The following is a 12,117-nucleotide window of genomic DNA, read 5'->3' as shown; positions in this document are numbered from 1 at the left end:
ACGTTGCAGCCGCTCACACAGGCAGATATAAATTTTGTCCTGTGGCAATTCATTCGTACCTCGATATTGAGTATCCAGATTGGTGCCTGGAAAGCAATTTGGGAGTAGGAATTTTGTACATCGTTTCTCGACTGAGCCTTCGTGCAACCCTCCCCTCTACCCCTCATTTGACTTCGCTTACGCATGTCAAAGGAGATCCCAGTTATTCTTACTCAGTGATGATTCCTGTAAGCTCTGAACAATTTTTGCTTCCATTCTAGAGCGATCCGGAAAGCTTCCAATCGAAAGTAGGAATATTACCTCAACAATATATTATTCTCAACGCATGCAAGAATTTGTAGGACAATCACCCTTTCTATATCTTCCTAATTCCACAACTACAAATCTCGCTGTATTTCAATAGCTCACGATCTTCACAAATCCTCCCACCACCCCCGTCACCAACCCCGAACTCTTCGGCCCCAACAACCTCACCTGATAATGATCCCGACTTCCCGCCAGCCCGGTTGACGGCAAGAATTTGAAAGCCCAAGTCGTGGTATTCTGCGCCCCCAGAAACACTCCATCCTGTCTCACGCCCGCAACTTCATGTGCATACGGCTCTGGCTTGAATCCCTGTGCCGCATATGCTAATTCCTCATCTTCGGGATCTGTTGAAAATAAGAAAACCTCTCCATTACTCTGCGATCCACCCCAATCAGTGACACTGCCATTGGTGCATGCGAAGAGGTTGATTGCCACGTCAGGGATGGTGCTGATAGTTAAGCTACTGGAAGGCATCATGATAGTTCGGAGGCCATTGATGGCGCTGTTGTCTGCTTGATCTGGGACGAAGACGAAAGGTTCGGTCATGTCGCGATGGTTGTCGGGGCCGCCGATGTAGTGGGGATATTGGGTACAATCATTTGAGCCTAGGTTAATGGCCGTGACGTCTGGGAGGGCAGATACAAGTGATTGAGCGATGAGAAGGAGGAGTGGAATGATCTGCGAGAGGATGACTGCCATGTTGTTCAAGATTGAATTTGACGATGATTAGGATTTAGTTTGGATGGTGGTCAATGAATTTTTTGGTTGAGAAAACAAAGGAAGTAAGATTTTTCACTTATACTCCTCTGTAACCAGACTTTTGAAAGTGCTATAACACCCCAGAATGGCGAAGTAAGACAAACCATCAAAAGCTTCGTGTGGCTCATTCGAAGACATAAATAATAACAGGCATGGCATTGGTCAACTCGTGTGGCCGGTCTTTGATACGAGTATACGGTGCGATCCGCGACATTAGATCCGGTGGGCTGAGCCTCCTTGTCAGATGCAGTGCCGTAGTCTTAATTGATCTTACGGTGGATAAACTAGGAGTTGAGGCTTGCGTTCGCTAGCCGGATGAAAAGGGGAAGCAAGAAAGTCCACAGCCCCACCTATGCTGCTCACGGGTCTCAACTGACCGGATGATGTCGCAGTAATGATGTATCAGGGATTTGGTAAAGTGGAATAGTGATGAGTATCGGAGTGTAAAGCAGATCTCATGTCCATTGATTTATCTGAAATTATAGGTTTATGTCTGCTGGCCCTCCGTTTGGCCATTTCTGCAACGCTAAAGTACATACAATTAGTGAAGACTGTTCCGCCATTTTTCCTCCATAAAATTAGCATATCTTTACTGAGATAGGCGAAAGAACTCTACTAACCAAGTGATGTCTGACGAAGATCGAGTCGCATTTACAACGCAATAATCAATACTCTGTTTAAAAGTTAGCGTTGAATATCAGATTTCAAGACAAGAACAAACTCACCTGGCCAAACAGTTGTCTACATTTTGCATAGCCCCCACTCGCAATGTCGTAGATCCAATTGTCTGGACAAGTCGGACCATTGCCATTGATATTGTTAACATCAGACTGTACCATTAGCATTATTTTTCCAGATCCGTCCGGCTCATTGTATGATCTGACCATTTCCGGAACAGCAGTCCTTTTCGAAGCTCCTGACGTCGTCGCAGTGACTCCCGGAGGCCCAACGACGATACTGGAAGAGACCATATCGTTGCAAAATTTCCCGACGGCGTCAAGCCCTGCGTTTCTACTGAATGATTCTCCAAATTGGATGAACCCGCCGTTGTAATATGGATCCCCATTTCCTGGTCTGCAAGCTTGCCAAATACTCGGATGAGCTGGATCTGCGTTTGTGAGAGACAGGACTGGAAGTGCTTCGGTAAGGCTAGGGGCAGCGGAGCCGGTTGGTGCAGTCCAGACCGGTGATGGGACAGGCGAGAAAGCGAAACTGCTCGCAGTGATTGGCGCTATGGTGCAAGGCACGGAAACAGAGATTGAGTTGTCGCTACTAGTACTGCTACTATCGCTGTCTGAAATAGTGGGAGGAGGAACTGAGGTGTAAGTCGGCAAGAGGGTAGATTCGGGTGTTGGGTTGCCATCTGGTCCTATAGAAAGTGTAGGTAGTCCTTCTGGTGGAGGTATGAGTCCCCCAATGATTGCCAAAGGGGGCATGAGCAGAATAAAGTTGAAATTGGTTGGGCAAGGTTCTTGGCCAGATGTTGTACTAGTTGGACAGCCTTGGCACACTGGTGCACTTAACGATGGATCGCAGTACCAGAGAGGCAGCACAGTTGCTGTGCCGTCGATTGTTTCAGTCACTTTTGAGTTTGTCTAGCTTCGTTAGCTGAGTATTGTCTGAGCACTTTGTGAAAGTACTGACAGTTTCGCCAGAATAAGCCAGGTAGGTTGTTTGCATTACACCCGTGATGATTGCGGTTTGAGGTGCTACTGTTACTGCACTACTCGAGGGTGGTGAACGATTCTGCAGCTGCAAGAGAAATTAGGTATAGCTCGATTTGTTTGCAACTACTCATTTGAAGCTTACTGTCGGCGCTGCTCTCGTCTGATGAGGTGAGATCGTGCTGTGTCCCAAATATGGGAAGAGCCATAGGGATCATAGGATAGGACGCATTTTGAATTCTGATTGTGAAAATGATTCTCGAAGGAAAGGTTTTAGTTCCAGTCTCTTAAAATTCAATATCGAGAATATTTGGCAAGTAGCAATGTAGTATCCGGGCGATCGCTGCATATAGGAGAAGGTTGACCTGTCACCCCGGTTGACAACCCTCATAGTACATCTTTCCCACAGTCATAAAAATAGATCAAACACATTAGTTATGGGTATTAAACTCCCTCGTTGATATTTTTAGTCTTGCCAACACCACATAATGTGACGGCCGTGAATGGTGAGGCACTCTGACCTATCTTTACAAACCCAGCTACCCGAATGCGCATGTCTACTTTACGAGGACAGGAGCAACGCTGGAAATGGGATGTGTTGGTTCGATGTATGTGTTGGTGTTGGGGAAATCGATTGTAACATAGTCTCCTCTGCCATGTTATGTTTCAGGGCTACTCCTTCCCGACCTTGTTGGCGGCGAACCAGACCCATCCCGCGGCCTCCTTGGCCATCGGGCTCACTACGAAAGCATTTTCCCATTGATTGCGAACATGCAGATATGTGGCTGATTGCTGTTGCTACACTTGAATGGTTATGATTCTTCTGTCTGCTCGTGTTGTAAACTTCTGGGTTGAAATTTGGCTGCAGTTGTTGGCTTTGTTGGAGTTCGTACACACTCAACATCCTCAAGGCATACTGGAAAGGGTTAGGGTTATCTGGAAATAGCTTCCAAGGTAGTCATCCTTCTGTTTTCCCTAAAAATAGACAGGAGGTTTGGAGGGGTGATGGGATGCTATATACATAACTATACAAGCTCAACAACAGAAATTCTCGCCAGCTTGAATACATATCGTCCTAAGAAGAATCAGACTTCCCAGATTTACAATGAAGCCCAAGTACTTTCTTCCCCTATCTCTTGCATGTGCCTCTGTTATTCCTTCTTTTCGAGCTCCGTCCTTGAAGTCAGCACTGGATGACACCCAGAGCCAGCTTTCATTCTTCTCGCAAGGGTTGAAGGTTGATCAGCACTACCTTGACCCTTTCTAGGAGACCGAAGATCATGGATCCCTCCATAATAAGGTGAAATGATCGATACCCTCATATGATAGTAAACTGAATTTTCACTAGACCTCATTTGCTTTGCAGCGAAGGTATGATTACGACACTACAGCCCCTCCAACGACAGTCTGGCAGGGTGCGAACGGTGTTCAACGGGATGAATGGTCACAGTAAAAAGTTCTCGGTATTTGTTACCTTTATAGCTGCTAATTAGATGGTTCAGGGACGTCGTTGTCAAAGCATGGGCGGAAATGATGGAGTTGGCTAAATATGCAAATGAAACGTTGTCGGCCCTCTTACCAGACACTGCAGCTTATCAACTGTTCCAAGAGCAGACTACAATAGCAGAGGGAGTCTGTCAGGTCATGAAAAAAGACCCAACAAGGAACACGCCCGCTTATTTGCTCTGCTATCGCACGTTTCTTGCTGCGAACAACCTGGCATACGGCCAACTTTTTGCCGCTGATCCAGAATATATTTCAACAAGTAAGGATGCTCTCTAAGTGCAAAATGAACCACCTCTAAGTTTGGCAATCTAGTTGTCAGTAATTTCGAAAGAATAATTACAGAAACGGAAAACTTGCAAGGTGACGGGGGATCAAATCCAGGTGCTCAAGGGTTCATCCGCGCAGGCAATTTGTTGTATCTCACCATGGGTCCGGGTCTACATAATCTCGCTGGAGATAATATCTGTAATAATGGCGCTCAAGGTATGCTAGACGGAATGCAATGAGAATCAGATGCTGACTCCAATGCAGCATTTACGGTGGCCGCTAGTGGCACACAAGAATTCGCAACAAATCCATTGGTGTCTGAAGACGCATGGTTTATACATTTCTGTCCACCATTCTTCCAATTACCGAGAATGGAGAGTCAAAGATATGAGCTGTCAAACGGCAATGTCCCAAAGGAAACGATGTATAATCTGAATATGCTGAATTCCACCGCACAAGCACTATTACATAAAGTAACCCAGTAAGTCATTCACAAATATCTCCCCAAAGACTGCGTCACTTATCAAAACAAAAAAGTCTTCCGTGGGTTCTGAACACAAATTTCTTCTCGGACCAGAATCCGGAGAAGTATGGGTTCTATGTGGCATCAACACTTTCTGCAGCCTTTGGGCTGGTCAATCAAGCACCAGCCACCAAGTCGCAGAGTTCTCGGAACGCAGACAATTATGCGTGGATGGCAGTAAGTCCTTGACTTTTACAGATTTGAACCAAACTCTTATGGCCAGCTTACAAGACTAAATCTTACATCAAGATCTACAATTTCTGGAACTCTGTAGATGGTTGCCAAGGAATCAAATACTCTGGACCGAACCAAGCAGCTGCATCCTGTAACACCGATGTTTGGCCTTCCACTCCTGACGCGAATGGCAATTTATATTCAAAGCCTATCAAGAATCAGTGGAATAAATATATCAAAGGTCAGGGCACGCCATCTAGCACATTTGAGGTAGCTGACTCAATTTCTAGGAAGTTGACAGTATCATAAAGATGTGGTCGTAATGTATGCAAGCCCTCTATGCTCCAACAAGTAGAAACTGGAGGCATTTTCCCTTTGCCATATAAGTGTGATATTGTTCCCAAATGCTACTCTGAGCTTCTCCTCAGCGTTATCAAAAACAGAACGATCTTCAGGTGTGTATCGATTCCGCAGTGCATATTTTGTTGGCGTCCCACCGATTCCAAGAATAGCAATCACTTTCAGAGCTGGCCACTTTCCACGACACAAAGCGGGCAAGATGTACTGAAAGAACCTTCGATCCATTGGCCGACCAACATGCGGGACGGCATGCAGTAAGCCTCGACACGGCATTCGAAATGGCTGATCAGGTTCCGTTCCGTATTCTAGATTTAAACTTTCCAGCGTCAGCTTGACAGAATCAATGAATCTTGCAACTTCTTCGTAACGCTCTTGCTCCCTCTTCTCACACCATCGTGTGTCAGGATAGTTATCTTGGCCAACAGTCTTGATGCACAAGTATCGTAGCTTAGTGCATTTCCCGACCAGAAGATTCAAGTGGCCCTTCATGGGCCCATCATGCCGCGTCACTGGAACCAAGTCGTCGTCCTCAGTTTCTTGGGCTTCATACAACGTATCGGAGTAATAGAGTTTCATGCCGTCTGAGACCTGACCCAAGCCATGGACATTGTCGATTTCGAGTGACGTCAATTGAGCTGGAAAGGCTAAAATGGCTCTAAAGAGCGCATACGGTATTCTATCACCAACTCGGATTTTTGTGGCGGATGGGAATAATGGGGGAGGAACGACGTATTGCTCCTCCAGGTCCATGGAGCAAATATCAATGGTTTTGACATTTGTTAGGCTTTGGAAAGCTTTCCACAGCCGTTGTGGGTTGATGTCAAGTTCATCGATCACCCATAGATATGTCCAAACGAGGGAGGACACATATGCTCCGAATGATGGGTGTTGTATAATTGTGTCAATGAAAAGTTCTTGTGCGTGGAACATTGTCTCTTTCAGCACACCCACACGCCTGTCAGGATTGTCCCCTCTAACCATCTTCTCATAAGGTATGGCTGAGAACAATCCTTCGTCATTATGATAGCTGAGGTCCACGTGCCGGTAAATTATTGAAATTGCGAGACGGTTCATGTCTCGGGAGCAAAGGGCTAATCCATTTAGCTTAGCACAGACCTGTCTAGGAAACCTTACCAATTTTGAGGAGTTCTGGTCTCTCACACTGTTGCATTACATTCTGTTGAAGCTCCACGGCTAGTGCGGCGAATAAAGGGAATGGCATCGTATGTGTATCTGCAGAACAAGTGAAAGATTCAGAGACCAATAGATTGAGTATGTTCCCCTATGCAGTCGCAATGAGTCCGATAGAATGAGTGAGGCTGTGAATTTGACGTGTTCTGTTGGATCAAAAGATCCAACATGATGCTATTTTTAAGCATGACAGATGATCACGTGATGAGCATCATTTCTTCTCTACCTACCTACTTAATTGCAACCGGCCCATGAATAATATCGATGTTTCAATCTATACGGAGGAAAGCACTAGCAGTCATGGAAACTCTGAAGTTGAGTATTATCTAAGAAGCATCTTTTTAAGGTTTGGGCCCAAAACCTAACTCGGTTAGTGGTTTCCGCTGCTTTTGCTCTCTCCAATTAAGCTGAGCTCAGGCTCTTCGGGCAATAGCTAGGCTCACTTCCTTGCGAGGATAAAGCAGCCACACCATATGCAAATCAAACGACAAATTTCCGTGTTCTCTATCGTTCGGCACATTGAAAATCCAGCAATATGCCATTGACTCTCTTTGAAGAATTCTTGGGGAACTTCTTGCTTCTGTTCTGTTGCTCCTATAAGAAAATTGGGTCTCGGAGATGCGTCAAGCTTGCGCTGGGAATATCTGCGGGCGATCAGTGATGAGGATCCAAGCAGACCAACCGGAGAGAAGAAAGACCTTGGTAAATTCTCTTCCAGTATCATGATTGTCACTCCGATCTTAAAGCTTCAATCGCTTCAAGTTTGCAAGAAGCGGTGTGCTTCTTCTCCCGTCTTACCTTGCTGGCGCCAGGACAACAGGAGCGGTGACAAGGGTTCTCCACGTGGCTACACGTGCTGGTAAACTGCGACTTGCAACAAAGTTTTTGCGTACACATGATCTAATGTTTATTGGATAAACTCATCGTCTTCGTGGCAACGCTCGACTTTTAGTGCAAGATGTGATTTGATTGTCAGAAATTCGGCGTGGCGGAGTTCGGGTGCAGGATCGATGCCAAGCGAATGGTTACACGGCACTGCAGGCGATATTTTGAGGCTCCTTTCGAAGTTTATCGTTTCCTGCTATGTATCAACTAGAGGTGTTATTCTGTATGCACATCCATCTGTTATTTCTTTATGTACATTGCTTCTCTCAGTACGGTAGCTCTCGATCTTCCTCATCGAACTCCTCCAACAGCCCCGGTACATGATTCGCAAGCTTCTCTCTCCACCCTATCCACAGCTCTTTGAGTTCATCTTCTAGTGATTCCATTTCAGATTCTGATTTCATGTCTGCAAGGGACTTCAAGCACTTTTAAGGTCCGTCCGGTTCAAGCCAGATATGCGAGCCGCCCAGATACCTTGGCAACCAGTCCCCCAGACGCTCTGAACCTTTGCAGGGGTTCATTTCTCATCTGGACTGTAGGTCATCTCCATGGATACAAGATTAGAATGGAAAATTCGTTCGCCACCGTTCAACCTTCTGAACCAATTTATTTGCTCCATCTCCACCCCGAATGAGACTTGGGATTCTTTCAGTAGTCTAGGTGCAACCCCTACTCTAGATTGAGCTGTTTGAGTGCATCGGCGTACTGTATCGATCTTCATCTTGTACCGCGACATCTAGGGTCTGCAAAGCAGGAAATTGGTGCAACAGGGTAAGTAGGTTGCTCATCTTTGCCTCCTCATTTGTATACTTCACAGAAGTGATGAGACGTGCGACCTTGTATCCTCCCATTAAACCTTTTGTATCGATCAAACTAGTCGTAGCCGGTAGCAAGTGTGTCGACTCCGAAATTGAGGTATATTGGATGAGATGATTCCAAATTTCATTGTCTAACAGAGTAGTAAAGCACAGTAATGGTGGGAGTGGGGCTAGATGTGAAGTTAGGATGAAAAATGCATAATTCGGGCGAGCTACGAAACTGGGCTAAAGTTTCAAAGTCACTTGAGCACATCTCACTTTGGCTCTCGAGCACCACGATGCACATAAATCATCTTTCCTCTTTTCTAATTGGGGCATCTACAGCATTATCAAGGCAGCAGCCAATGCTCCCAATCCTGCGATCAAAGCTCCTCCAGTCGTCAACTCCGAAGCACCGCCCGTGCTCTTGGGAGTACCGGTGCTGCTCACAGTTCCATTGCTTGACGAAGTTGCACTCGATCTTGTACCAGTTCCCGTGCCAGTGGCGCTCGCTCCACTACCAGCTACAGAAGTCGTCTTCGTGATATTGGATTGAACGAGGGTGCCGTTGGAGACATCAAATGAGTTTCCAGCAATGATCTTCACACCAGCAGAATTGACCACATTAACAGCACTGAAGTTCGTCCTCGTCATTGCGAATCTTGCCAAGGTGGTCAATGCACTGGTGTTCCCAGTGGTATTGAGGAGAAGTTGGGTGTATCGATGAGTGTTGGGGGCCTTGTCGGGTGGCGATGGCTGGATATAGGTGGCAAACGCAGTGACATTCATGGGATTGATCAATTCAAAGGTTGTAACACCTGCGACTGTTGTGCTTGTGTTGGAAGAGACCAGCCCGGCTTGCATCCAGTGAAGAAGCTCGCTCGTAGCTCCACCCGCTGTTGCAGGAGGGATATCGGGATCAACCATCATGACTGTGTAGGTACCGAACATTCTCTGCGCCGTGCCAAGCGTGGGTGCTTTCGCAACATCTATTGACTTTAGGGGAGTTCGCATTGTGGAGCATAATCACTGCTTACCTGCTTTTTGCATCTCCTTGCCGTTGACTGCCAATGTGTTCCCAAACACAACGGTCATGTTCTGAGTCGAAGAAGGTTGAAATCCCGAGGGAGTGAACGCAATTGCGGCGCCAGCGAGCGCAACGGCGAGAATGGTAGAGGAAAGCATTACTGGTACGACTCGGACGTTCCAAAACCCCAAATACCTTCTAAGAAAATATCAACGAGAAAGATTAAGAAAAAACTATGAATCGACAACGACGGCCTGAGGAAGGGACCAGAACTGATAAAGTGGAAGGTGTGTAACTTGCCAAGACGCGCGATGATGACTTTGAGACAGAGCGAGTGGCTGTTCGTTTCGAAACATTATGCACTTACGGGCAGAGCCGCCGATTCGCTGCCGATCTTCAGAATCGTCTTTTCCTGGGGCTTCACAAGTGTTTGGAGGCGTGCACGTTTGTTGCAATGCACATGGATGGAAGAGGGGATGCGAGTGGAGGGGCCAATAGATCGGTTGAGACATCTTAGCTCAACGCCGTCGACACGGATATATTTGGAGATGGAATGTCGAGCAGCCGGCACTTTGAGCTTGGACGATCTTCGGAGAATATTGATTTGAATTGAGTAGGCTGAACATCTGGATACCTCGAGACTACATCATGATCGACGGTTGCAAATGAGGCTGGAAAAATTGTCTGCGGCACTTTGAGTTTCACCAACTTTCTCAGTCACGTGTGGCATTGCCACCAGAAGTTGGTAACCATATAGATGGAAAGAATTTGTTTACTGTGGTTTCCTTCGAGGTTCCAGAGAATTGGCTCCTCATAATGTCTCATGTGGTGGTGGAGAGCTGTCTGGAATAGCATGTCATCATTCGTAGCCCTTGTCCTTATATTTTTCTATACCTCATCCTCCATGAGCATCAGTCGTAAGCTCTTGAATCAAAAATTCATGCAGTACATATGAATTCCCTCGTTCCAGCTTCAGCGTCAACTTTCTTGTGACTGGTAGAACCATGCCTGTTGAGTGGGACCATTATCAGAGTCACACTATCGTTCCACGGTGGTGACTTGACTCTCCACATTTGAACCGTCCTATTCGAGCAGACTCCTTGTCAATTCCTCCTTCATTCTCTCAAAAAATCCGACCTCCATCGCTGCTTGGATCTGACGCAACTTAAGACGCTGGTATCGTGCCTGCAATCCCGCCACCGAGTAAAGTTCAGAGCGAGGGTCGTTGAAGTGTCTCGCGACTTTATGCCAAATAAGTTTCGATTCATCCCTCAACTGAAGCAACTTCTTTTCCTCGTCGATAATATCCGTATACAAGGGTCCTGAAGCAGGTGAGAGGCGAGCGTAGCTGTCATATTTCACGCCCGCAAACCTGACTTGGACAATGCAAGTTGGCTGAAATATTCGCATGAAGCACAAGACCATGTCCATCAATTGCTTGCTCAATGCTTCGTCTCCGTTTCGAGGATCGTAGTCTACCGCTAGACCAACCTTTCGAAGATGAGGAAATTCCGCAGCCAAATGTAGCCAAGATCCACGCCATCCTTGCTGAGATGCCCAATGAAGACTTGAAATGGATTGACCGAAGGCGAGATTGATCTGTATATTCTGGACCCTTTCTGGCAACCGAGGAGCTCGAGGTATCTTCCATCCAAGTTCTTTTCGAGCATATAATGCTTGGCGGAAGTGTCGTGTTTGATGGCGAGGATGGACGTAAAATATGAAGGAATTGTATAGCACATCTTCTGCTTCGATGTGGACTTGCCGATTGATGAGAAAGAGACATTCGATCTCCCACTTTATCTTTCTCCCGAGATCAAATCCCCGAGCATCCTTCTGAGTAGAGTCGGGTTCAGATGAACTTCCCCAGTATCCTAGGAATGTGAGGTGATGGAAGAAGTGATCTGGAAGGTTCAGGGAGAGTAAGTAATGGTAGAAAACTAGGCGTCGAATTTCTGATGGTAATCGGAGAAAGTGCAAGCAAGAGGTTCGAGAGATTGAGCAAGGAATCTGCCATGGTGGGATACATCTAACAAAGGGGGAAGGGTTGATATCTGTATTGGTTCGACGCCCGCCAAAAATCATGATGTCGCTGCTGTTCCGGAAGCACCTGGATTTCATCAGAGAACTCTGAAGATATGAATGATAGGAGCCTTGACTGATTGACTCAATACGTCAGCGCAGCGCGAGCAAATGGCTGCCTCTTTGCGCACTGTCCTCGGAATGTCTTCTTCATCGCGACAGACTTCGCAGGCCGTCTAGGCAGCTGTTTTGCAGCAAATGAGAAGCACAGCATTGCTAAATGTTTCAGATGTTGACGGCTACGATTCACATCAACAATAGACGACTGATCGCATGTCTTCGAGCACGGTCTGTCAGAGTGACCAGAAGAGGCGTTGAAGCTTGGCCGATGCTCAAGGCTGGGCTGGCGAGCTTTAACAAACGAGAGGCAACACAACAAGAGGTTTAATTCATCATTTCGGCATCTTGAAGTATGTAAAAATAGATTGTAGCATTTAAACTCTCCAAGAATCGGTTTTTTCAATGTTCTATAACAAAATTTCAGAATTTGTCTCTTCATGCTGGAATCACGTGGTCTGCTCCACCATTTCCAGCCTTCTCTTTCTTTCAGCTTTCCAGCCTTCAATTCAGACCCAA

General features: G+C 46.4%; 6 protein-coding genes across 6 annotated transcripts; 1 reads left to right on the top strand and 5 right to left on the bottom strand.

Moving 5' to 3' along the window:
- Positions 1-364: 364 nt before the first annotated feature.
- On the bottom strand, positions 365-1,085 carry LY89DRAFT_688727 (uncharacterized protein). The gene has a single exon (XM_018215760.1). It carries the CDS (start codon positions 1,003-1,005, stop codon positions 397-399), a length of 609 nt encoding a protein of 202 aa, XP_018065843.1. The 5' UTR covers positions 1,006-1,085; the 3' UTR covers positions 365-396.
- A 382-nt stretch (positions 1,086-1,467) lies between these two features.
- On the bottom strand, positions 1,468-2,938 carry LY89DRAFT_674072 (uncharacterized protein; the record flags this gene model as incomplete). The annotated part of the gene is made up of 5 exons (XM_018213409.1): positions 1,468-1,538; positions 1,605-1,633; positions 1,686-1,738; positions 1,791-2,647; positions 2,875-2,938. 5 exons carry the CDS (start codon positions 2,936-2,938, stop codon positions 1,468-1,470), a joined length of 1,074 nt encoding a protein of 357 aa, XP_018065842.1.
- Positions 2,939-4,262: 1,324 nt separating this feature from the next.
- Positions 4,263-5,214, top strand: LY89DRAFT_758163 (uncharacterized protein; the record flags this gene model as incomplete). Its single annotated transcript, XM_018221424.1, has 4 exons — positions 4,263-4,494; positions 4,578-4,718; positions 4,767-4,983; positions 5,040-5,214. 4 exons carry the CDS (start codon positions 4,263-4,265, stop codon positions 5,212-5,214), a joined length of 765 nt encoding a protein of 254 aa, XP_018065841.1.
- On the bottom strand, positions 5,132-6,892 carry LY89DRAFT_722632 (uncharacterized protein). The gene is made up of 3 exons (XM_018218745.1): positions 6,694-6,892; positions 5,463-6,650; positions 5,132-5,407 (listed from the first exon to the last, which is right to left on the bottom strand). The coding sequence occupies exons 1-2, from the start codon at positions 6,779-6,781 to the stop codon at positions 5,503-5,505; spliced, it is 1,236 nt and encodes a 411-aa protein (XP_018065840.1). The 5' UTR covers positions 6,782-6,892; the 3' UTR covers positions 5,132-5,407; positions 5,463-5,502.
- Positions 6,893-8,642: 1,750 nt separating this feature from the next.
- On the bottom strand, positions 8,643-10,009 carry LY89DRAFT_722631 (uncharacterized protein). Its single transcript, XM_018218744.1, has 2 exons — positions 9,470-10,009; positions 8,643-9,421 (listed from the first exon to the last, which is right to left on the bottom strand). The coding sequence occupies exons 1-2, from the start codon at positions 9,615-9,617 to the stop codon at positions 8,772-8,774; spliced, it is 798 nt and encodes a 265-aa protein (XP_018065839.1). The 5' UTR covers positions 9,618-10,009; the 3' UTR covers positions 8,643-8,771.
- Positions 10,010-10,149: 140 nt separating this feature from the next.
- LY89DRAFT_688724 (uncharacterized protein) lies at positions 10,150-11,987 on the bottom strand. Its single transcript, XM_018215759.1, has one exon. It carries the CDS (start codon positions 11,542-11,544, stop codon positions 10,543-10,545), a length of 1,002 nt encoding a protein of 333 aa, XP_018065838.1. The 5' UTR covers positions 11,545-11,987; the 3' UTR covers positions 10,150-10,542.
- Between the last annotated feature and the right edge of the window lie 130 nt (positions 11,988-12,117).

This window comes from Mollisia scopiformis (assembly GCF_001500285.1).
Source record: "Mollisia scopiformis unplaced genomic scaffold LY89scaffold_23, whole genome shotgun sequence".
NCBI classification, from domain to species: Eukaryota; Fungi; Ascomycota; class Leotiomycetes; order Helotiales; family Mollisiaceae; genus Mollisia; species Mollisia scopiformis.
The sequence above is the reverse complement of the archived record's forward strand: the minus strand, read 5'-3'. Positions and strand labels throughout refer to the sequence as shown.

Bases quoted from the DNA above. Each gene is read 5' to 3' on its own strand.
- LY89DRAFT_688727 (XM_018215760.1), bottom strand. From the start codon at position 1,005: ATGGCAGTCATCCTCTCGCAGATCATTCCACTCCTCCTTCTCATCGCT.
- LY89DRAFT_722632 (XM_018218745.1), bottom strand. From the start codon at position 6,781: ATGCCATTCCCTTTATTCGCCGCACTAGCCGTGGAGCTTCAACAGAAT. The intron at 6,651-6,693 runs GTAAGGTTTCCT...TAAATGGATTAG, and splicing joins ACCAGAACTCCTCAAAATTG to CCCTTTGCTCCCGAGACATG.
- LY89DRAFT_722631 (XM_018218744.1), bottom strand. From the start codon at position 9,617: ATGCTTTCCTCTACCATTCTCGCCGTTGCGCTCGCTGGCGCCGCAATT. The intron at 9,422-9,469 runs GTAAGCAGTGAT...TAAAGTCAATAG, and splicing joins CAAGGAGATGCAAAAAGCAG to ATGTTGCGAAAGCACCCACG.
- LY89DRAFT_688724 (XM_018215759.1), bottom strand. From the start codon at position 11,544: ATGATTTTTGGCGGGCGTCGAACCAATACAGATATCAACCCTTCCCCC.